Genomic DNA, 25,057 nt, shown 5'->3' with positions numbered 1-25,057 from the left:
GCCTTGCTTTACTGTTTTTGAGAAACAGCTTGACTTACAGCAAGTCATTAACTTGACAAGCTTCTACAGCAAATTTTCACACCAGAAGCTGATCAAAGTACACAGTTATCTTCTGCCCAGTTGGAAACTATCAGTGGCTGCTGTGATCTCGTTCTGCAAATGTGCAGTGACTAGTTGTGGCTACCTTTTGCAGGCAGAAAGTGTTTTCATGAGCCTTTTGTGATACCACATACCCTGCAGTATCTGTGTCCAAGGATGAGACCAGCTCTGCCAGTGAGACAGCCAGCATACAGCTGGCAACATCAGATTTATTGCTTCATAGCTCATTGGTTTGAGGGGTGTGACAAGTCTCTGGAATCAATGGCATGTCCTCCAGCCGGATGTTGACTGTGGAGAAAATAAAGAGAACCCAGGAGGGTTGATTCCTATCTCCATGGCCCATTAATGTTTTGGTGGGCTACCATTCTTTTCCTTATGCATCTTTTCCAAACATAGAGATATATATAAAAAGAACAAAGTCCTTGCTCGTACTGTTAAACGAAGCAGTACTGCCAACTTCAAAATCCTCCTCCTGGAAATACAGTAATAACATTAGATATTAAGTAATAAACCAACTTAATTATATCTCAGGAAAAAAAGCACTAATTATATTGATTGTTTAGTGGTGATCCTGTTTAATTCTGTCTGTAAAATCAGTGATGTGGCCTCTTGTGAGGAACTATTTACATATAGTTTTAAAGAACTCGTACTGTTAAATGCAACATTCTCTTCAAGAATGCTGTGAGAAACTGAGCTGTGTATATTAATTGGCTTCAAAATGGTCAAAGCGAATGCTTATTCAGAAAATGCAGAATATTCAATTTATGATATATTTGTGAATATTATCAGATGCTGCAATTCTGTAATTAAAGTTCAATTTTAAAAAAATAGCAGTAGATGAAGTTTATGTTCATATATTTGAGCAAATTTTAAATTTTGCTCATAACCTAAAGTTTCCAAAGGCACTGGATGATTAAATATTTTTGCTGCCTGGTTTCCAGAAGCTGAATGGCACCACTTCTCTGCATGATGAAAATGAACAGTGGCTGAAGTAAAAGGAGTTGGATTTTATTGTCCTTCTCCACCCAAAAATGCACTCTGTATTTTTTCCTGTATTGTCTCTTTAATAAAAAAGATAGTGGTGTAACATTAGAACATGTAATTAATATGTTCTAACTTGTGAAAGCCTGGTTGCAGTCTCAATACCAGGAATTTGCACAATGCTAATGAAGAAGTTAAAATGTAATTGAACTCAGAGCTTGGTAGGCCTCAAAACAACACCTACTTTATATTCAGTGAAGTTATTCTGCAAGTTTTAAATTAAGCTCTACTCATAGGGTACCCGTGTGTACATTAAATGTATGGTGATTATACAGAATGAAGACAGGGTCTTATTGTGTAATATTCTTCTGTCTACTCTTGGGGTAGGTGCCGTTTCAAGGTTTTATGTGCTGTCATCATTGAGTCATGACAGTGACTGGTTTACCCAGATAATCCAGTTGGTGCTTTTGCTGCTGTGTGCAGTATGATGCAACACATAGAGAGCTCTTTCTTGATGAAGATCACTGTCTTCTGTGCCTTGAATTCAAGGTACATAATTATTGCCAACATCCCGGTTTCTGTGGGTAGTCCTCCTCTGGGGACGTTAATGGAACTGGACTTCTTTTGGAGGGTTGAGAAGGCTTGTTGCACAGACAGTGGAATAATTGCTGTGATTGAATGTGATGACTACGTTGCAGCTGTGGAAAGGCCCACCTGTGCTGCGATTAAGAGATGGGACACAGCCTGATGCAAGCAAGATGTTGATTTTATTGTATTCTTAACATATATTTATACTAGTTACAGGTGACGCGTTTCACGCTGATTGGTTATAGTCCATTGCTGTATGAGCTAATATTTGGCATTGCTGCATAGCTACAGGTATCTACTCTTTTTGCAAGTCATTAGCTTCTTTAAGACAGTAACAAGGTATCCTCCTATCTAGATGGTTGCTATGCCATTTGCAGGTAGCCCACTTGGCTGTTACTCCTTGTTCTTCTTTTCTTGAGGGGAGTTCTTGTTTTTAGCTTATCCAAGGTCTGTGGCCAAGCTTATCCAACACATCCCCCTTAAACAATCGTTCTGTACTTTGGGTTTTTCCACTGCCTGTCAGACCCTGTCCTACATCTCCCCTTTCCTGTTGCATGACAAGGATCCTTTTTAAAGAACGTGCCATTAATCCTTGCAGGCATTGCAATAAGCATGGTAAAAAAAGTAATAAAAGAATAAAGACAGCCAAAGCATGCACAATCATTTTTACAAGACTCCTTAGCCATCCTGACAATCCCCATCCTTCAATAAGTTTATCTAACCAATCCCAACTGTCACTTCGTTGAAGTTTGGAGACTCCCTTCCTGAGCTGTTGAATGCTCGCATGGTATAGATTCCGAGTGATCAGAAAGATTCATAAAACACATACCTTCAAAATCCTCACAACCGTGTCCTTGAGCCAAAAGCAAAAAATCTATTGCAGCTCTATTTTGTAATGTAACATGCCTAACACTATTAACATCAGCTAACAAGCCTCTCAAAGCCATTGAAGTAGCATTAGTCTGCTTACTCAACCAACATCCCAAATTTGTCAGCTTTGTCAAGGCTGCTGCAGTTGCTACCCCAGGAGCTAATACTGAGGCAGCTACAATTTCTCCAGGTTCTCAGAAAGGTGACTGTACTCTCACAGTCAGCCCCAAATTGATGGATAGATCGTTTATTTTGTTTACTTCGTTTCTTGTTATAAATCATAGTGAGATTGGGAGTTAGTAACATAAGCCATCCAAGGCTACATAGCCTGCAATTAAATTTTGACAATATTCCTCTGCACACTTTACCTCCATTAATCGGAGAAAAAAATTTCTACATGCAAAGCAACTGGAAAAGAAAAAGAACATGATACTTTAGGAAAGATATGACTATACAAGGCTGTAGCGTTTCTATACACAGGTAAAGTAGCATTTACATTCTGACCTTTTTGAGTGATGTTATAGGTACAATTATACATTACACAAGCATCCATTATTACTGACCTATTTCGCTGGAACCTGTCTATCTTGGACTGCTGTCTGTAATGACACAAACATAACCTCTTCCTGTCATTTTTAGCTCAACAGGTCCTTCCCATTCGCCTGAGTCCCAGTCTTTGTATAGTACCTTGATATCTTGCTGGTCCTGGTTATTCAGTCGTGACTCTAGCGATCGGTGATGGATTACAATAGGAGGACTAGTTCTATTTCCAGTTAAATGTGAAAAGTTCAACACATAAGTCGTCTTTGCAATTCAATTACATATTGGATGACCATCAAGTCGTCTGTGAGCTTTTCTCTGAGTAATGGCTTTTTCAATTTTGCCCAAAGTTTGTTGTGCATCACTCGTAAAAGTACGAGGTGCTGTTAAAGCCATGTCCTCCCTTAATAAGATCAAACTAACACACAGCCACAGGGCTGGGTGTTTGTGGTTTTTTTTTTTTCTATTTTCTATGTTCTTTTTTCTATTTTTTCTTTTTCCATTTTCTTTTCTGTTTTTCTTTCTGTATTTCCTATTTTCTTTCTTTTTTCTATTTTTTTTGTTTTATTTTCTTTCTCCCTCTCCTTTCTTTTTTTTTTTTGCAAGCAAATGTCATCTTTATTGCGCAGCTAACATATATTTATATTACTAGTTACAGATAATTAAGGCTCATACATATTGCAAAAAGCAAGCTCATTATTGGCTACATCGTTAAAGGCCAGCTCTTCCTTAAGATACATTTTTGTGATTTCTTGTACTTTTTTATCTATATCCCGTTGTTCTATAACAGCTGTGCTCAAGGGCACTGTGGCCTTGCTTATAAGGATTCTACAAAGAAACTAGTGAGAAACTAGAGGCTGCTTACATGTCAAAGTTCTTATCTCACTCCTTCCCAGGGCCTGTGGCCGACAAGTTCCAGCACATACCCCTTAAACAATCGTTCTGTACTTTGGGTTTTTCCACTGCCTGTCAGACCCTGTCCTACACACCTGTGCTCCTTTTTCTTGTCTTGTGTTTAAAAGGTTATCAATTTAACAGTTAAGTGATGTTGGAGAAATTAGAGAAAAGGTTGGTAGCAGAATTTTGAGCAAAACCTGGCCAGTTGTACTCAAAATTAACCCTTGCCTGTTGCAACACAAGGGGGAAACCCAGCATTTCTCACACCTAGTAGTTATGTCAGCTAACTGTTTCATTGTGGTAGTATATGGCTAATTCAAGGGTCCCTTTTTGCTCATCTGGCAAGTCCAGTTATGCTCAAATGACTCTTCCTACTCTATAGGTTGTAGGGAGAGAAGTTTTACTCTATATTTAGCAGAAGAGCATTTGAGGAGGCAACTGCAAAGCTTTCTTTTCATCAGTCATTCAAGCTTTAACTTTGTCTGTAAGTTACCAGAAAGATTAGTAGTTGGTCTGACATCTTCTGAAGAGGTGGGTGCAAAGAGAAACAGAATTATACTTTGATTTGCAAAAGTTAGATCACAGTTTTTGGACAAAGATTATGAAGCTTCCTCCAGGAGTAGCTGTCAGTCTAGCTGTGTTACTTTGACTCTATTTTAACAAAATTGGAAGTATTTTTTAGGAAAAAAATCCCATGAAACTTAGGTTATTATTTTGGTTATTTTAAATGAGTTGTAAAGTGTGGCATAGGTGATATTGGCACTTAGATAATCTTATACTGAAACAAGACTTGCTTGCATTCCTAGTTGTTAGAGTGAACTGTTTTGGCAGGTAGTCAATGTTGATGAAGGCAAGGTAATGCTTGTAGGGTGGATGTGGAAAACATAATATGGAGCTCCTTATTCAGACTAGGTATGATCCCTCCAGAAGGATCCTCAAACTATGGCAGGATATGGCAGGACTAGGTAAGATCCATGTGAGAGGGATGAGGCTACTGGAAGTGTAGAACATTATTTTTTTTTTTTTCTTGGCATGAGAATGACTTAAACTAGTATCACTTACTAAACATTAGAGAACTTAGAGGGCCAAGAAGTATGACAAATAACTGTATGTGCAGCATGGAGAGGCAACTATTAATCCATTAACAATGTTTCCTAGAGTAAGAACTAGGAGGGACAGTTAACTAAAACTAGCAGGTGGCAAACTTTTCTCTAAAAGTGGTGAACTATTCATACAGTGCGTAAGTGAACTGTGAAATACAATCCTGCCCAATGTTGTGATGCTCAGAAGTTCATATGGGTCTGAAGAGTGATTAGAAATATTTACAAAGGAAAAATCCAACGTGTGCTGTAAAACACATGTTCTAGCTCAGGGGAGCTTTGAGCTCCAACTTGCTAGTTGCTGGGGTATGCTCCCATAGTGTCACGGTGTACTGTTGTTGTGTTCTTACCTAGGCATCTGGTGCTGCTGCAGAGTAGATCCTGGGCTAGATAGCCTCTGGTCTGTCCTGTTACAAAGCCTTTAAGCTTTATGTCCTTGTGACTTGGCTGCTAAATATTCTTCAAAGGCTCCAATTTTCATTCCCTTGTTGGACTCTTAACCACATATACTAGAAAATATGCTGAGGCACGTTCCCAGGGACTGAAGCAATCTGGTGTGAAATAATCTTCATCTCTGATTAAAATCTCTCAGTTTAAATACAGGACAGTTACAAGTTGCCCACTGGGATTGAGCCTTACTCAGATGAATTCTCAAACTGTGCCCAAGAATTTTAGGAGTTTTCTAGTTGGCATAGGCTAAAACCATGCCAGAGACCATTTGAACAATTAAGCAATATATATAGTTGTGTTCTGGTACTTGGGAGTGTTTCCAGGCACTGTGCACTTAAACGTTCTAGCCAGAGTATTGCATTTCTATCCAGTTTGCAATACTGAACATGAAGAAATTTAGTTGCACAGTAGGACTTCTCTGTTTGACCACCATAGTTGCGCGTCTGACTCTTGCAGACAAAGTCTTTTTGCTGATTTTATGAGCAAAACCAATAAGTTCAGTTGGGTTCTTAAGCAGTTCCTGCATAGAAGTGAAAGTCTAAAGCGTGGAAGCTGTTTGGGGTCATTTGAACTTAGTGTGTTACCACCTGGGAAATCATTAAAGTTGCTGCCTAGAACAAGGAGCAAAATTAAGACATGCTTTGATAAAAGATGAAATGTAGAATTTGTGGGTTTTACCTTAACAGTAATAGATACCTTTTCTTTTCAGACGATGTCTTCAGCAGTTGTTCAGATATATACAGCTGATCGCAATGCCATGTGGTCAAAGAAATGCTGTGGTGTAGCTTGCCTTGTAAAGGACAATCCACAGAGGTCATATTTTATCAGAATATTTGACATTAAGGTAAGCATCTTTATGTCTTCTTCAGACTCTTGAAGCTTGTTTGTATGCATTCTCTGTTTTGAATCGAACGTGCATGTGGTGGTGTAGCTACAAACTCATAGAAGTTCTAAACTAAATGGTTGTGCTTTGAGCGATGTGATCACTGTTTCTTAGTAGGCAAGCACAACTTTCTCAGGTATTATTTCATTGATGTCAGCTTTTAAAGAATAAATATCAGATAACAATTTTCTTACACTTCACAGAACCTGTCCTCTACAGATCTGCTTAGCCTAACTAGTGAAAATTAGTGTACTGATATGGATAGATGTCAAAATTCTAGCTGTGTCACTACTTTGGAAGATAGTAACAAAATATATAATGTCTCCTGCATGGTTGGAAACAATCTTTTTGTTTAGTTTGTTGGTGCATGTGGAAACTGAAGTACAAATCAGTGTGGCGTTTCCCTCCCCAGTATACACATTGATACTGAAGATCTTTGTCCTATACTAATATTTTACTCAAAATAGCAGGAACTATGAAATTAAGTGTCCAAGATAGTGTGTTTGTAACATATTGATACTGAGAAGCCCAAGTCCTACTGACTTTGCTGAGACTTTGTAAAGCTTTCCATTCTACAGCTAGGAGCAGCTTGTTATCTGTCAGTATGCAGTGCTTGAAGTCTCTCAGATTTGTTCACGATTGTCACTTGGCAGTTGGCATTTGACTTTGTGATTTGGTCGCTTGAGTATTAAACTTGTTCCTTGGGTGCTGAAGTATAATGCCATTTAAATATATGGAACTCTTAAAAAGGTGAGATTTTTAGTCCCTTGAAGTTAACTGTTCTTAAGTCTGACATAATAACGTATGGTGGAAGACTCCTTTGTTACTGTGGTTCCTGTCACTGGTTAGTATTATCGCTCCCAGTATCACTATTGCAGGGTTGTAGAATTTGAAGGATATTTTTTGAAAACATCCAGGAGTTTGAACAGAACATGGTGACCTGATGAAATAGTCTTGTTCTTCCACAAGTGCCAGTATATTTTGATTTTGCTTGACCTCATTTTTTGGGTTAATAGCAAAGTAGATGCTTGACACCATGCAGCTTCCGACTCTTAGTAGATTCTGTTGTCAAAGAAGTTAAGTTCTGCAATTCATCTCAGTTTCAAAATATTTTTTTTTTTTTCTTTTCAGGATGGGAAATTATTGTGGGAGCAGGAGCTGTACAATAACTTTGTATATAATAGTCCTAGAGGATATTTTCATACCTTTGCTGGAGATGTGAGTCTCAACGTCTTTGAATATCTATTTTAAAATGCCTTTTTTTGAACAGTAGCTTCTTTTGATATAACTGGGCTTTTTATTTCATGATGTAAATTATTTATAAAAGTGCAATATTATGTGTGTTCCTTGAAGCTTTTATAGTTTACTTATAAAAGGTTTGTTTCTATATTTCAACTAGAAAAATTAATTCATAAGACAGAAGCGGAAAATACTGTTCTTAATTTCATTAAGGAGAGTTTAAGATAATGTTTTGACTTGCAGATTATGTTTGTGAAGTACTCGTATATTCTTTAAGCACAAATTTTCCTCTCTCCCCTTTGATTTCAAGCTACAAGATTATGTCCAAATTTGTTAGCCGTGATCTCTCAAGTCTTGGTTAGAGGACAAACATCGTAAGATAGAATGTTTCGCTAAGACTTGGTTCCAAATTTGCAGTGGTGATTTTTTTCTAATTTTACCTTCAGAAGGTGTATGAAGACATTTAAGAAAGCCTTTGAACATTTTCTTAGTCATGGGTGGGGGAATATTAATGTTTTTCAGACATGTCAAGTTGGTCTTAATTTTGCTAATGAAGAAGAAGCTAAGGTATTCCGCAAAACAGTAACAGATTTACTTGGACGACGGCAGAGAAAATCTGGTAAATATTCAAATTAATCTTAAATTCAGGCTTTTTTATGTTGTTTTGGGGGGATGCAGGAAGTTACTTCTGTATCTGAAAGCTACTGGAGGCGCTACTGTCGTATTTATATTTAGAAATAATTGTGTCATTAAAGCACACTTCTTTATTGTGCAAAAATAATATTTTTCTGAACTAACATAACTTTATACTCCTTGATGTAAGTTTCTTTGTAAGCTGAGACTCAAGAGTTGTGGGTTTTGAAAATATAGATCAGGAGGAAACAAACATGGTAAGCTGTCAGTGGGAAAACTAGAAATCTTTCTGTAAGCTGCTTCCACATTTGACTAAACCCTGTTTTGGCTCTGGGCTGTTTATAACTGATTTGTTTAAATTCAGCCCAAGTGGGTTGTGACAAAGCTTTTACCATCTGGTATGTTCAGTAGTTCATGTGAATGAATTTTTGGCATTGATCCAGCATTTAAAGAAATATCTTTTAGTCCAAACTAGTGATCTTCGTGGAGGCCGAGAACAGGAGACATAATGTGCCTGCCTATACTGGTCTTAGCAGCACAGGACAGTCTGAAGCACAGCATCATTTTTGCCAGCTGCAGGCTGCCTTAGGAGCATGGTCAGTGTTTTAAAGGGAGCTCAGGCTTCCTACAGATCTTGTCTTGGTCCTTTTCCAGGGAGCCCATGAAGAAAAAGGTGGTATAGAACATAGGCTGGGAACACACAGTGTGCAGAGGCTAGCTGTAAGCTTGTGTCCAAGCTACAGGATGCATTTTTGTAGTGCATTCGTGAATTGAATTGCACAAACAGTGCAGTAGTGTAGGCTAATGTAAAGGGAAGCAGCCCATATCTTGGAGTGCTATCCTTATAGATATTCTTTGGAACCCACGTGGTCTGTATGTGGTGACTCGGATGAAGAGCATATGTTCCAGAACCTTAAGTAGGTTCTTTAAGATTCCTTCTACTTGGAATTAGAAAAAGTTCATGGAGTTTCTTGAGAAGAAATGGAGTCGTTAAGAAGTGGCGTCACTAATGTTTCTCATACTTGTTGCATAAAAGTAACCTTGCATCAGCTTAACATAAAGTGAATATTATGAGACATACATTGCTGTTGCACTCAATGATCTTAAAGGTCTTTTCCAGTCTAAGTGATTCTATGTTTCTGTCTCCTGTTCCTGAAGTTTCACTCTGTTTCTAAAACACAGTGCTGTGGTGTAGGGACATGACCGGGGGGTGGGGGTGGGAGATATGTTTGCATTATTGGCCATAGTGAACTTTGTTTGAATGTGGTGGTTCAGCCAAACCTGCTGTTCACAGGGTGGAGATCACCCTTGTCCTTCAACATAAAGTGTTTTTTCCCCAAAACACATAAGTCTTTCTTTATTCTTTGAGTTAATGTCATTGTATGCTTAAATGCATCTTGTAGGATAAAGCTTAATCCATGCATTGTCTTCTAACAAACAACCTACCACCCCAAACACTTACTACTTGAAGACAACTTCATTATAAAAAAAGACAACAAAACAAACAAGGAAACTCCAAGTTTGTTTTCTTGTTAAGAACTGCAAGAAAGAATTTAAAACAATCAGGAGGTTCCTTAGTCCACCAGACGGAGTTCTGTATGCAATTGATGCAACTGTATCTAATTGTGCTTCTAAAATAATAGGCTTTGAGCTTGCCCAGGTCAAAACTGATTTGCTGGTGGTGTTTATACGTTTATTTATATATAAATCCTTATATAAAACATTAATTTATACCTAGATTTATATAGAATTCAAATTATATATAAAAGTTGTATATTATTTATAATATATAAATCATATATAAAAATATGTAATATATAAATTTTGTGTATGTGTTCTAAAGCATCTTAACTTCTCAGACACAGAGGTAATAGTTTGGTAGTTTTGATGCTTTTCTGGTTTAGTGGAGCTTTTACTGCGTTGCCTTCCAAAATACATTTGATTTCATAGCTGTGCCACCTGACATGCTTTCAACTGAAATGAGTACTCCATGTCATCACTTATCATACTGTTATACCATTCAGGACATGCTAGGAGATTTTTCAAGGAGTCTTATAGCAACCTTATTTTGTTGGAAGGTAGCAAGAAAAGCCGTTCTGGCTCATGAAAATGTGTCTTGGTGCTGAAACTAGTACACAAAATATTGTCTGACAGCTGCAAGAAGAGGCAACAGCTCTTTGCTATTCGTCACTCAGCATGGAATATGTTCCAGTATGCAGGCATCTCCTGAGTAAGTGCGTCTGGATTTCCAGAGAGGTGAAAGTTTGGCTCCCAATGGAGAATGTACAAAAGCTTGCAAATGCACAGAATATCTAATAGAGAACAGAATGAGGGAGAAAGGCGGAGAAAGAATTATTTATATGTTAGATGTTTTAATCTTTTTAATATCGGGCTGATTTTCATCTAGCTAAATTCTGGTTTGTGTTTCGGGTTTGGGGTTTTTTTAAGTCAATTAAATTTTTAACCCTTTATTAGGAAGAAATTGCTATAATTAATTTCTTTCTCTGATGGACTTACGCAGGTAATATCTCTATTTACTTCCTAAACTGATCCCAAGTATTTTCCCTGGAAAGCAGGGTGAGCACAGCATTTCTCTTCTCAGTGCTTGTCAGTGTAGTACATGCTCACTTTGGGTATACTCATATGTAGGTACTATTGGTTTTTATCACCTTGCCTCAAACTGTAATGTGTTTACACACTCAAGTCTTCTCTCCACATGCTGAGCACTCAGCATAAAAGGACAGCAGAAACTTGTGGAGCAGAGCCTTGTTCTTATCTGCATTAGTGAAGTAGGAGGCTTCTTGACTTTAATTTTTATGGACCATTTTGTAGCTTGTGGGTAGGAGCACTGTTAGGCCTCTCTGAAGCTGCCTTTTTCCTCCAAAAGCTTTTATCTCCTGATGCCCTTACTTAAGCACTTCTATAAGCTTCAAGTCGGATACTTAATATTGGGAGCTTTTTTTATTTTTGTACCTTTGGTTGAAGTTTTTGGGTTTGCTGCCTGGGAGACAAGGGCATCTCTGAAGTGCTTGGTTTGCATTGGATTCAAGTCTCAGCAGATATCATTCTTTTCTCCAGGAATACTTACTGAAGGGAGCTGTGTTTCTTGGACATAGGCAGCTAGTGAAGCTGATCTGGTTTTGGATCGTTAGCCATCTCCATCTTCAAAAAAAGGAGAAATCTGCCACTCCAGTCAGGTCATGTGCATTCAGAATAGGAGTTCATATTGTCTAGTCAGCAGTAGGAACCACAGAAGAAGAGATCTAGTATCTTTGGGCCACAAATTAATCTTTATTGCCAGCAAAAACTACAGGAAGTGTTTAAAAATCTTGCTCTGTTTTCCACTATCTTATCTCTTGAACTCTTTCTTCTAACGAAAATTGTAATGGATTCCTGTAATTTAACATGAGGCCACTTAACACTTCCTATGAATACCTTCAGCTTTTGCCAGCTTCCCATCCTGTGCCAAATGACTTGCAATCAGTCCTGTGTTCTCTTTTGCCGTCTCAGAGTCGTTGGATAAAACTCTAATTATGCTTCAAAAGTTGAGTTTGGGTTTTGTGTTTGCTTTTTTTTTTGGCAGTACAACACGAGTGGTTTCTGAAACTGAATATTCTAGGAAGAGAAAGCACAGTATTTGGCCAAAAAAAGCCTTCCCCCACTGCCCAGACCTGCTACCTTCTGTGAGGCACCCTTGCAGAGGTTCTCCACCTCTGTACGTAAAATCAACCTGCAGTGAGCTAAGAGGCCACTGTCTGTCTTTAGTCTTTAGGAGGCTAGCTCAGCGAAAGTTCATTCTCAGGGGATTTTGGACACCTTCCTCTGCAGGTTTGACCTTGACAGGTTCTTTATTCCTATTTGAAGATCAGCTGACTGATAGGAGACTGACTTGCCTTGCACACTAAGGATTGTATGTTGTGGGTTTTTTTAAATCCTGCTAGAAGATCAGCATCATCTGTGGGGGCACCTTGTCCCTTCCCCTTATGTTTGTGTCTGGAAAAGTAGTGATTTTGCTGGGATTTGCTGAAAAGTGAAATGTCTCTTACAAAGTCTTATTAGGAAATTCCTGGGAGTCCCAGTTGTAAAGGGAGAGAGATGTGCAGCCACCCTTATAGAGCCGTGGGTTTTGGCTTGCCCCTATGGGTACTGATAAATCCAAAACTAAGTGTGTGTGTACAAACTGTGTGCTGGGGATTGGAGAAGGTAAATGTTATTTGTGGTGGATAGAAATTTATAATAAGTGAGGGAAATCTCCTTTAAAAGAGAATTTACTATTATGGGCTGAGAGTACTGAGGTGTGAAATGTTTACTAACTACCTTTTAAATCATGGAGCCACATTCTTCATGGTCTGTGAAATAGGCTAGCGTTGTTAATAGAATATCAGATTAGTACTAAGAAGGTTCTATTTCTGTTCCATATTCTTCAGTTACCTGTTGGATAATATAGGTGAAGTGTCTTGCCCCTCTGTGTTCTATTTTCTTTGCATAACACCAAAAATAATTATGATTTAGGTTCTGTAGGAGAACAATACTGTATAAAAGTGCTAATGATGTTTCAAATAAAAATGAAGAAACAGTCTTATTCAGTGGAAATCAGAAAGCATAAGGCTTCCAAAATCTTGCTTTGATATATTGTACTAAAACAGCTGCTTTTTTTTTAACATTTTACCTTACTCTGGAGTCAGAATGTCTGAAACCGACTGAGTAGCTATTTCCTTATGCTCCTACTTGGTTTGCTAACTTGAAATCAGTGCTTATTGTCTAAGACTGGGGTTTTCTGGTTCTGTAATGCTTTTTTTTTCAACTGCATAACAAATAGACTGTAAGGATATCAATAGATTCTTTAGTTGGAGTTAAAGGTCATTGAAAGCTTCATGAGAAACTAAAATTTACAATTATTTTTCCTCTGATATCTGTGAAAAAAATCTCTTTTTTTTTTTTTAACAGAAAAAAGAAGAGACCCACCAAATGGTAAGTTTTTTTCATGAATCGTTGCATTTTATTTTTTCCTACTGCTTCCTACTGTCATTTATTATTTATGTATAGCTTGGTTTTGGACTTGTTCAGGTTAGTCATGTGGTGGCAAAAGCAGTAAACTCTTATTCTGGAGGTTAGTGTATTTGTTTTGCTTCTGTTTTTTGGTATTTGTTTAGTTGTAGCTTGAAAGATTTGTGGCTTAGCTGACATTTGTAAAGAATGTTTTTGGGGGAGTGTGTTTTGTTGCAAATAGGACAGAGGCCTTTCAGCTTAAACTGAGAAGAAAACTTTGTATTTGCTGTTAGGCCTTCAGAATATGCACATATAAGATCAGTATACAGAACCATACTGAAATGAAAAGTTAGCCTATTTGTCTAAAGACAGGGATAATGATGACAGGTCTCATAAAACACCCATAAAATTTTAGTGCATCCAGCTAACTGTGTAACAAAGCTTTTTGGTCGTATGTTTGTCGATGTTAAACTTTTTTTTTTTTTTTTTTTTTGCATGAAGGATTATTTCAATCTGTTTGTCTCTCAGGACACGAATGCATAGTTTCATCAGGAGATCCTCTCGTTAGATTGATGAAAACTATACATTGATTTGATCCAAACATTTTTTTTACCATCTCTTCTAAAATGAAGTGAAAAAATGCACATCAGTGAATATCAGGTTCAGAGTTTTTGTAGTTCTGAACTCACACTGTAGTTAAGAAGTGATTTCTCCTGTGGTGATCCAGATCATAGGTCATATCCCCGTATCTGTTAGTTTGCTGCTTGAACAAGGGTGTAGTCACCTGATCATCTGAGGTCCCCCTAGGGTCTGAGGTGGTGGTCTTAAATTTGTACTAACCAAGATATCCAAGCATCTTGGTAGATCACCAAAATAGGTAATACTCAACTAATCCTGAATTCTGTGAACTACTGATATCTTTTGTATCTATGTTAAGCCTCCCTCATGTGAAATACTTCTCAAAAAATTACTCTTTCTTTTTCATGAACATCAAGTTTTGAGAAAGTTCAGGCAACCATCACTTTAGGCCAGGCATTTTTAGTATTGATTCCTTCAACTGGAACTGGGTTGTTTTGCTTTGAAACAATGATAGTGATACCATCTGCAGTTATCATACTAGCTTTCTGAGTTTTCAGAAGGTTTTAATTGCTCTGCCTCTTGAGCAACATTTGCTTCTGCTCACCTAAAGAGCACATCCCTAATATCAGTGTCTGCAGAGCAGATGGGAATTAAAATGGCAGTGGAGACTGTAGTGCCACCTACCAAAAAAAATTTAGCCTTTGTCTCTACAGTAAATGTTACTAACAATAACAAAAACAATTTGTCTCATTTGTTATTGGAATAAGATTTAAGAAAACTAAATCTGCAAAAACTTTAGTGCTTAAAATATTCTCATAATTGATCCTGTAAGACTTTGGGCAACAACATTTTTTTGAGAAAAATATTGCCTACTAAACATGTATTCATTGATCCTTTGCCTTTAGGTTGAATAATCTGTGGAACGCATATGTTTATACCCAGTGTTTCAGGTGTATAATCAGAGTCAAAGCTCTGAGCATCTCTGCTTTTTTAGTAAACTGTTTCTCTAGGAGTCTGTGTACTGTTTCACAACCTGTCTTCCTCTTCTGATTATGTCAAATTCTGTAATGCCTGGCTTTTCTGCTGGCAAAGTGTTTTATGTGCACTGTAGTCACAGGTGACACGCGGTCGGGGCATTGGTTATAGCCTCTGCATTTCAGCATTTGGAATTCAAACTAAGGCAGATGTATACTATCGGCATGTAACTGGGGGGGGAAAAACCTGCTTTAATACCAGCTTTGTTGTCCATATGTAGTGAAATTCTTTTTTGGGGAAAAAAAGAAATACCTGCTTTTTTTGTACTGGATATCAATGCATAATTACCTTAAACTGAAAACAGCAGTCACATTTCTGTACTCACATGATCCATGATTGAAATGCTTTGGGGCATTTTGTTTTAGTGGGGCTTGTTTGTCTGGATTTTTTACATATGTAGGAACTGCATGGAAAAAGTGCTGTCTTTTTGTATGACGTTTTCAATGATACGGATTTGAGATTTTTTTGTAGAATTTGATTTGAGATGTTTTGTAGAATTGCAGGATTAAAATCAAATTGGCATTAACAGTTATGTAAAATGTATTAGTCTGTAATTTCCTGAGATTTATGTTGTACTCATTTGTAATAGCTAGGTCTCTTAATGCAAATAAAGAGGAGTTATTGTGGTTGAACTGACCTCTTAGCAAAGTTCTGGATGAAACAAGGATTTGTCAGAGAATTAGGTTTTGAGGGAGTCTTTAAGAGCCATGTGGCAGAATTTTGTTTCAGCTGTTAACTAGCGTAGTTTGCATTTATTGTAGAGCTGTCTGTAGTCTGGGACAGATGCCTAGAGAGGTTCTAAATAAAATACAGAGAATTTCATAGAATTTACATTTTGACATGTTCTGTACTACGTTTTCTGGGGCTTCTTCTGAAGGTGTCACAGATATTGATAACAGTGGATGCTTAGGGCCACTGTACTGCCAGGTACTTCCTAACGATGAGCTGTACGTGCCCCTCTCATCTTCATTTATTGAGTTATCAACACCTGATGGGGAGGGTGCATGTCTTATGATGGGAAAAATTTTACTGGATATAAATATGGCAGTTCTAGAAGAGTACAATTCTTTCCAAGGTTCTTTTGTTCCTCGTGGACATCTGAGATCTAAACCTGACGGTAAGAATAATTTTAATTTCTGACAGTTTGCTATGATGTCTTGTATGAATATTTGAAATAACAAGAAATCAGGCTATCAGTTTTTAATTTGAGCTCAGCTGAATAAAACTTCATTTTGCAAATGGCTGCAATTTTACATGTTCAAAACCATTTATGATTAGTTTAGGATTTTACATGCACAAATGTGCATTTTTGAAAATTGTTACGAGATTGTGAGAATATCACAAATTTTCTAGCGTTGCAAGGGTACATCTTTTTGAATCAGTGCAGCTGTTGAAACTACAAATATCAGTGTAATAGGTGAAAAAGGAGAGAATATAATAGAAAATATAATAAGTGATTGAAGTGAAAATGAACTGTGATTTTGATTTTGTAGCTAATAAATTGAGACTGTAACTTTCAGTTGATCCTGAGGATTTTACTTCAGTTCTTTTGGTTTGGGTTGATATATTTGACTATTAGTGAATATAACAAAAATATAGAAATTTTAACAGTTCAGTTTGTTTTGCATAGTTCTGTGTGGTCAGTTTGTGCTTTTGCATCTTCAAGGGACAGTTGTATAGGTCATAGCATTTCTAGATCAAAGCATATGTGTTTAGATGAAAACGTTTTAGGAATTCTTCTTTCTGCAGTTTCAATGTAGTTTTAAATCTTATCGTTTAAGGCTCCTACATAGGAGCATAGGAACATAGGAGTTATCATATTTTCATATGAGTTTTGTCTAGTCCAGTGTTGTGTTTCTGTTCCTGTTTCTTGTTCTGGCAGCACCAGGTGCTTCCCACTGAGGTGTTAAACTATGGATGTCAGCTGTGTTACCCATTGTATTGTCTCCTTCTTTCTGTTTTGGACTTTAGACTGTGAAACCGAAGGCTTGTTGGTCCTTTCAGAACACTTAGGAGAACTTAGGAGAACAATAAGAAAAAATAGTGTCAAAATACAGTTCAGATTAATAAAAGCCTAATTAGACATTTTTATCATCTACCCAGTAAGACTGGATGCTTGACTCTTATTTTAATTGATTTGCTGACCATTTGTAACTGGCAGGGAAGTAGAGGATGCTTTTCAAACTATTTCTGACCAAACTGGTCTTAAATTGACTGCTTAACCTCATTCTTCCTGTAACTGAAATTACTTATCCTTTTTGCGGTTTTCTTTAAAACCACAGATATGTATATATGGATATATAGATATATAGATATATAGATATATGAAAAGCACATAAATTGCCACTTGGTATTTAAATACTACTACAACTTGCCGATGTCGAGAGTTATCTTCTGTCAAAGCTGAAAGAACCTGAGTGGAAAACATGCTAGTTATGTTTATTTTCTGTTGTTACACAAGTAGCATATTGATATAATGCTGGAATTGGCATGAGTAGAATTCAGATTCATTTTAAGTAACTAGAGTAATAATTCAGGTTTGTTTATAATGAAGAATGAGGTTTGATCATTTGAGTGTTAATTCATCGTTGGAGTGTTTAATTTGTATTTCTGGTCATTTTTTTTTACTGTTACTGCTCTTCAAGCTTTGTATTTTATCTGGGACCTCAATTACTTTGAAAACCTGTCAAATAATAAAACATAAGAAAATACTGAATAGTTCCATAGCTAATGTGTATAACGTGTATTATTACACATTATAAGGTGTAATTCCTGTATTTGAAGACAGTACTGTGTCCTGGGTGGCCTTCTTTCTGAAGTTCTTGTAATGTTCAGGTTCTGTGTGTGGTGGCAGAAAGCATTTCCAAGTGGAGCTTGTCAAGTGCAGGTTCTCTCTCCTTAAAGAGCAGTTTACTGAGTGCCCAGCTAGGGGCACGCTGGGTGTTGCCATTTATGGCACTCGCTGCTTTGATCTTGTCTGGGATTATGGCTGTGCTCTACCTTAATGAGTCTCACTCCATGTGTTCTGTGCAAATGAAAACTCTTTAGTTTAAAATTACTTTCTTTGTCAAACTTGCAAAAGCCAAATTCTAGTTTAGAAGACTTTTCAACCATTGCTCTGCTCTAGCAACACTGTTTTTTTACTTCAGCAAATAACTGCATCTGACATCCCAGCTGGACATGTAGTGCTGTGGCTGTAGTACAGTATTTTGCTGCTCAGTGAAAAAAAAAAAAAAAAAAGCTTTTGTAGATTAAACATGTCTGCTTTAAAACAGATTAGTAAAAATCCTCTGCTTTTCCTTTAAAGGCCCAAATCTACCAATGGCAACTGTTGACATCAAAAACCCAGAAATTACAACTAACAGGTTTTATACTCCACAAGTCAACAATATTTCATATACCAAAGAAAAGAAGAAAGGAAAAACTAAAAAGAGAAGATTGACAAAGGCAGATATTGGAACACCATCTAATTTCCAGTAAGGAATTTTTTGATTTTGGCTTTTTTGGGGGGGGCGGGGAGTTACACAAGCTCAAGCCTTAAATGTGTGACTCTTGTGTGTAACCTGAACTACAGTGCGCGCTAGGTAGAATGTTGTGGAGTTTAAAAGCATTTTAGCTCCTACACAAGCGAGGAGTTTACTGCAGTTGTAAACAAACAATAGCTTGCTAATTTAAAATAGCTTAGAAAACAGTCTAGCCAGATAAAGATGCCTTCCTGAAGTAGTCAGCTCAGTGCAGACTCTTATTCAGCATCAATGGTCAGCTTTTTAACACTGTTATTCTCACAGCTGTGCCTGCTTAGCTGTGCTTTGTCATGCAGAATGGACATGTGGGTCCTGACTAGTCATAACAGTGGAAATGACATAGCTATATTTTTATCTCTGTCTTTTGCTTACTAGCTTATTTATTCTGATATGTGGGCTAGTACCCATATCTTGTGATGAAAGTGCTGTGTGCATGTATATACCTCTTGGAAATGGGTTGGGGGTTTTTGTAATACCATTATGTATCTTCAGTCTTTTAGAGTAGTTATTATGTATCATTTTAAGCTTCACTTTCATGACGCTTGGGTTTGGTCACTTTCCCGAATTAACTGATTTTTTTTTTCCCCTAAACTATAATTCAGTATTGTAATGTTCTGCATGTTAAAATAACTGCTTTATTTGTTAAAGCAACAGGAATTTGAAAAGCTTGAGTTAGTTGCAGAAACGATCAATTTCTGTGAAGTATTTGAAAACCACTTTACATGCCAAGCGATGTCTTGTTCTTTCCCACCATTATTTTGCTTCACTTCCACTGTTGTCGAATAAATTCCATAAACCTAATGCTGGTATTACCTGTTACAGTATGTTACTGCACAGTGTTTTGAGAGAGTGCTCTGTAGAACAGGGTAGTGGACAGCAAGTAAGAGAGATAGACTAAAATGCTTCCCTAACGAAGGTGTGCTTACACAATTCAGACATCAACCATGTTCTTTCTGATCTGAGTATCAGTAAAGTGCTGCAGCACTTAAGGGTCAGTTAAACTGAAAAATTCAGAAAGGAAGATTAAAACAAAGAAAATTGAGTAGTGGTTGGTAGCTGGTTACTGTTGTAACGCTACAAACACAGACTTAAGCATCCTTGGACAAAACTGCAAATTGTGATTTGCAGTAGTGTGTCTTACATCTGATCAGAATTTGTGAAAGGGTTTGCATAGCAGAGCCGGTATAAAATGGATTAGAGGCTTTGATAATAATGTCTATCAGGTTCTGACCTAGAAAAGCTGAGAATATGATTATAAAACATTTAATGAAGTTCAAACAAAAGATACATTCTAGTATCATTAAATGTAACATTAAACTGTAAGTAAACTCTAAAACTGTAACCTTTGCAAAAGGAGATTGAAAGTCTGTTTGGTTTTAAAGTCTAGTTAAGTTTCCTGTAGAATACAGTTATGTGTCAGGCTATAACATGGCTGTGTCTCCTGTGGGCAGCAGCAGTTGCGTGAAGTAGCTTGGAGATACAAACTTTTCTGCCTTTTTAGCTGGTTATAGCATCACATAATACTTCAGGAGCCACATGAAATGGCTACAGGAAGCCTAGGAAGATGGCAACTGAAAACAGGCCCGACTTTCTTTAGAAAAAGGAAGTGAATGGGAGAAGGATGATGAGAGAACAAACGGTGGTGAGGAGAAGGAGGGAGGAGGAGGTTTCCAGCTACATGACACTGAAGACCTTGGCAGTAGCTTGAAATCCAGTTACAGTATAAAGGCTACCTCCTTTGATCTCTGTGCAGTCCTTCCATCACTGTATGTAGACGGCATGGAGCCTTTATGTTTTGCTACAGACCATAACCTAAGGGGGAAAATAACTTCTCCACTAGGCCTTTCTGACATGAGACAAAAAGTGAGGGTAAAGGAAGCTTTGCTATTCCGTTTTCAAGTGTGGCACCAAGGAGTAAGAATTGCCTGGTGTCTTAGGACTAGAGGTAGAAGCTGGTAAAAAGTATATTATTGGTGGTGTCCTGTTATTTTAGTTAACAAGGGTCTTATTGTGATTAAATGGACTTTTCTGCTTTTTTAGACACATTGGACATGTTGGTTGGGATCCAAACACAGGTTTTGATGTAAGTAATTTAATCAGATATTCGAGACACTGTATCATGATGAAAAGCTGTAGAGACATTTTAATGCAAGTTGTGAAGATTAGCATTAAATAAAAAGTTAACTATACATCAAAATAGTTAAAAATTGTAATTTTATAATATGATGCAAACATACAGAGATGTTGGAGTAGAAAGGAATAGGAGGGATCCAGGATTGAAGGGAAAAGATGCAAACCTCAAGTTTTTGTGCAAGGTACTTGCATCTCTTTAAATAGCCCTTTCTGGCTGAAGAGTCAGCCCAGAGATGTGTACTTGGCTTTGCCATTCCTTTTAGTTGCATGGTTTGTGGTTTTTTTTCAATACAAATGATGTTTTAAAAAAATCTTCTATTTCAGGCTACTTAAAACTAATGTATCTGACTTGCAGGTAAACAACTTAGACCCAGAACTGAAAAACCTGTTTGATCTGTGTGGAATTTCAGAGGCTCAGCTGAAAGACAAAGAAACTTCAAAGGTCATATATGACTTCATTGAGAAAACAGGGGGTGTGGAAGCTGTTAAAAATGAACTGCGCAGACAAGGTGGGATTACTTTTATTTTCACATAAAAGTTAGCAGGGCATTCATTTTTTGTCTTGAGGATTAGCACAGAAGCTGCCGATGAGCAATTTTTCATTCTCTTTTCTGGACTTCATGTTGCCACAGTTCCACTGGATTTCATAATGTTTCTGTACCTTATACACTGTGTAAAAATGTTCATGTATGACCCGTATGGTACTTCTTTCCCTAAAGAATAAGAGTTTTATCTATGCCAGTTAAGTAATTTCCAGCAATGCTTAGTCTACTGCAAAGCTATGCAGTAAATTTCATATGGATTTTTCAGACTATGCATATTTTATAGTCTCAGTGTTTTGAATTAAAACCTTATAAGTGATGTTGTCAGTTATAGTAGCAGTACATATCTGACAAGCGTATTTGCAGTGCTCATTTACCCTGGCTGTGCTGTGTAATAACGAACGTTGGAACAGCTAGAGGCTTGCAAATTTTATACAATTATTTAAGAAAGAAAAAAACTTGTTTCTAATTTAAAGCGAAAAGTACTAGCTGTAAGCAGGCTTCTGCTGCAAGAAACTTCTTAAATAAGCCATTTCCTGCCTGACCTTTGAATGTGGTCTGCGCTGATGCATTATGTACTGGAACACGGCAACAAGTCAGTGTGAAAATTACACTGCCAATGTCAAACTTTGAACAATTTGCCTAGAACACTTCTCAAGAGAAATAATATGTAAATGCCATTGCAATTAAAGCACTTTCAAACCAGTGAATAAATTGTTTGAGTGACTTTAGGTTACAGTGTCTTGTTACGTTTATTCCTTAGGTCCCCCACGTTGGAATGGTATGTATTTGAGCTGGTGTCTAAGCATATGCTTCAAAGTATTCATGCTCCTGTGTGATTTCTTTCCTAGATGAGAAACCTCCATCCACATCTGTTTGACTGCAATGCTAAAAATAGAGTCAAACTTCTCTTATGATTTTTTTTCTCAGTAAGAAATCTGTCAGTTTCTTAACTCTGTTTAAGTGTTCATGGAGTCCTTGATCCTAGATTGCTGACCATAAAACTGGATTGGGAAGACTTATCTTGGAGTCTTATGACTAGCTTAAAATACTTTAAAAATGCCTATTTTTCTATTACGTATGTGTTAACTTCAAGTTATGGCCACTTGCATGTATGCAATTGAAAGAAACGCTGCCTCATTTTAACATGCATGATAATAATCTACCTCTGTGCTTTTTGATAGAGGTAGATACAATATTCCAGTATTTCAGTGGGTTTATCCACAATTATGCTATTTGATGTGTAGGCTTGACTGCTGTTTGAAGTGTTCTTTCTGAACTGAAACACTTTTTTCCATGTTTTGTTGCAAGAATTTCTGTGCTTACGTATTTACCCTTCTGGGATGCTGACTAGAGAGTTGCAGACGTGTTGTTCTGCTCAGATAGAAGTTACTTTCCTGTTTTTCCTGCCCTTTACCTAGTTTTGAAACTGTTGGTTGGGGTTTTCTAGTGACAGTACCATCAGTAGGAGATTTTACAAATGTTTTTTGTTAGTAGAAATTCTCAGATTAATGTGCATTTATAAAAAAGTAATTTTTCTTCCTTTGCTTGTACCATCTATGTGGGGAGGAAGGGAGAGAGGATGAGGTAATAGCACTCCCTCCTTGCTCTTCCTCCCTTATTTCCCTTCATTTGAGTGCAAATGAGCCTTATTACTACCTGAGCTCTGTTTCCACAGATTGGATGTGGCATATCTCTTTAGATATGATGCAAATAAGTCCCTTCCCCACAGGAAGATTTAAATCTTGTGTTCAAAATCTACAGATGCGACAGACTCTAGAGCATAACCATATTGTGTTTCTTTTCCATATTACAGAAAAAGCATCTGTAGTGCCTGCTAAGTAAGTTGTATATGAAAATACTGGCCTCCAGTGGCCAAAGAGGAAACTAAGGTCATGTCAGCCAAAAAGTTATGGGATTTTTTAAAATCAAAGATGTTGGTAGTGTTTCTCTTGGAAAATGTATGAAGTTTGACACAAGATTCTCCCCATGTTGTTGTTTTGAAGGAATGGAAAAACCTGAGCAGTTTGTGGAGCTTATGACTTTAACACATAATTTTAAGAGGGTGTTTCTTTTAAGATGAGCCAGGAAGGAGGCACTGAGGCACTAGTGTGTCCTGCTTCCTCAAAATCCCATTTTTAGGGATGTCCTCTCTCTCTTCCAGTGCAGACACCCTGCTTGCTCAGTGTGTAACAGAAAGGAGGTATTAGAAGATGTATAGAAGTATCTTCTGAGTGTAATACACTTTTCATTATCAAAGTGTATGAAATCAAATGTGAATTTTCTTAGTTGCATGACAACGCCTGGATCATTAAGTAACATGCAACACCTAAAGTGCCATAAGCTGTTAGGTGCTTAAAGGAAGAGGAAATGAAACAGTGCTATTTAAAATGCCATTAGCAGAGAAGTATGTTTCAAGGCCACTTCATATACAAACAATTCTGTGTGTTGAGGTAGCTCTGAAGTTGTTTACTTCCTACAGTCCCTGCCATAAAGATACTGTTGGAACTAATTTTCAGTAAAAGGGACTAAAAATCAGTTCATGCTAAATCGTAATGCATTAGTAGGTTTTATTTGTTACTAGGTGATGATAAAATAAATAGCCAATTAAAATAATGGCTAGATTACAAAGTGGAAATTCTGTATTTCACTTTAAGTATGTTTTCTAAGACCTCTTTCTATTGCCTTGTATCCTAGCTTGACAAAATTTTAGAGGATTCTTCCAAAATTTTTTCTGCCTTTTGTCCTGAGAAATTGTAACACAAGATACACTTGGTTCATGGAGAAAATTACAGCTCTAGGACCAAACAAAAATTAGTGACCAAGCTTGTTTTATGACTTAAATTAGCTTTTTTTTTATGTATTACACTTGCTTCCTGCAGTGTTGATTCTTTTACAAATTACAAAGTAGGCATAGGGTCTATATTCAGCTTTGTTTGTATTCATATAAGCTTATACTCAGCTATATGCAAGTTAATCCAGAGTTGGCAAAACTTTAATGGGCACAGAGATCCTTGCAAAAGGCAAGGCAGACCCTTTTTTCTTTTTCTGCTAGCTTCTGAAAGACTTAGGGGTATCGAGTAGCATGTAATTGTAAATGGTTTTGTTTTATTTCAGCTCCACCTCCTCCACCACCGTGCAGAGGAGGACCCCCTCCACCTCCACCACCACCTCCGCATAGCTCAGGCCCCCCTCCTCCCCCTGCTAGGGGCCGAGGGGCACCACCTCCACCTCCTTCAAGAGCTCCCACGGCAGCACCTCCACCCCCACCTCCATCTAGACCTGGTGCAGCAGTGCCCCCACCTCCTCCAAACAGGATGTATCCTCCTCCACCACCAGTGCATTCATCGTCTGCACCGTCTGGGCCTCCTCCACCACCACCACCACCAGCAAGTGGATCATCTGTTCCTCCACCACCTCCACCTCCTCCACCCCCTCCTGGTCCTCCTCCACCACCAGGCCTTCCTTCAGAGGTTGATCACCAGCTTCCAGTTCCTGCAGGAAACAAAGCGGCACTCTTGGATCAAATCAGAGAAGGAGCTCAGTTAAAGAAAGTAGAACAAAACAGTCGACCAGTGTCCTGCTCAGGAAGAGACGCACTGTTAGACCAGATACGACAGGGTATACAGCTGAAATCTGTGAGTAAAAGCTGTTTCTCATCTATATGTCCTTGAGACTCAAAAATGGCTGCAGTATTGCAGTGTGAACAGTGACACTGGAACAGTGACTTGTGACACTGTTTTAGGGTGGATCATAACTTTTAAAGTTTTTGAAGTGATGCCTTAAACAGGAGCACTGAGAAAATGCTTAGAACACGTTTGGTATAGATGAGTATTGGTGCATGAAATTATCCTTGTTTCAAACTTATTTCTCACTTTTACTGAAAAGCTTCAAGCATAAATCCTACTGTGATGATACCACAGTATTATGGCTGTAAATAACTTGTGAGAATGAAGAAAGATTGCTGGTTACCTG

General features: G+C 37.6%; 1 protein-coding gene across 3 annotated transcripts in view; it reads left to right on the top strand.

Moving 5' to 3' along the window:
* WASL (WASP like actin nucleation promoting factor) overlaps positions 1-25,057 on the top strand; it is a 54,237-nt gene that overhangs the window by 22,341 nt on the left and 6,839 nt on the right. The window contains exons 2-10 of one of the 3 annotated variants that reach the window (XM_054052081.1): positions 6,235-6,369; positions 7,540-7,626; positions 8,170-8,266; positions 13,228-13,251; positions 18,191-18,359; positions 20,448-20,490; positions 20,896-21,049; positions 21,846-21,863; positions 24,200-24,720. In XM_054052081.1, coding sequence (XP_053908056.1) covers positions 6,235-6,369; positions 7,540-7,626; positions 8,170-8,266; positions 13,228-13,251; positions 18,191-18,359; positions 20,448-20,490; positions 20,896-21,049; positions 21,846-21,863; positions 24,200-24,720 — 1,248 coding nt within the window. Of the gene's footprint in view, positions 1-6,234; positions 6,370-7,539; positions 7,627-8,169; positions 8,267-13,227; positions 13,252-15,485; positions 16,001-18,190; positions 18,360-20,447; positions 20,491-20,895; positions 21,050-21,845; positions 21,864-24,199; positions 24,721-25,057 lie in introns of those variants that run through there. The other 2 variants (XM_054052143.1, XM_054052207.1) reach the window with 2 other exon arrangements.

This window comes from Cuculus canorus, chromosome 1 (genome assembly GCF_017976375.1).
Source record: "Cuculus canorus isolate bCucCan1 chromosome 1, bCucCan1.pri, whole genome shotgun sequence".
Lineage (NCBI taxonomy): Eukaryota > Metazoa > Chordata > Aves > Cuculiformes > Cuculidae > Cuculus > Cuculus canorus.
The sequence above is the reverse complement of the archived record's forward strand: the minus strand, read 5'-3'. Positions and strand labels throughout refer to the sequence as shown.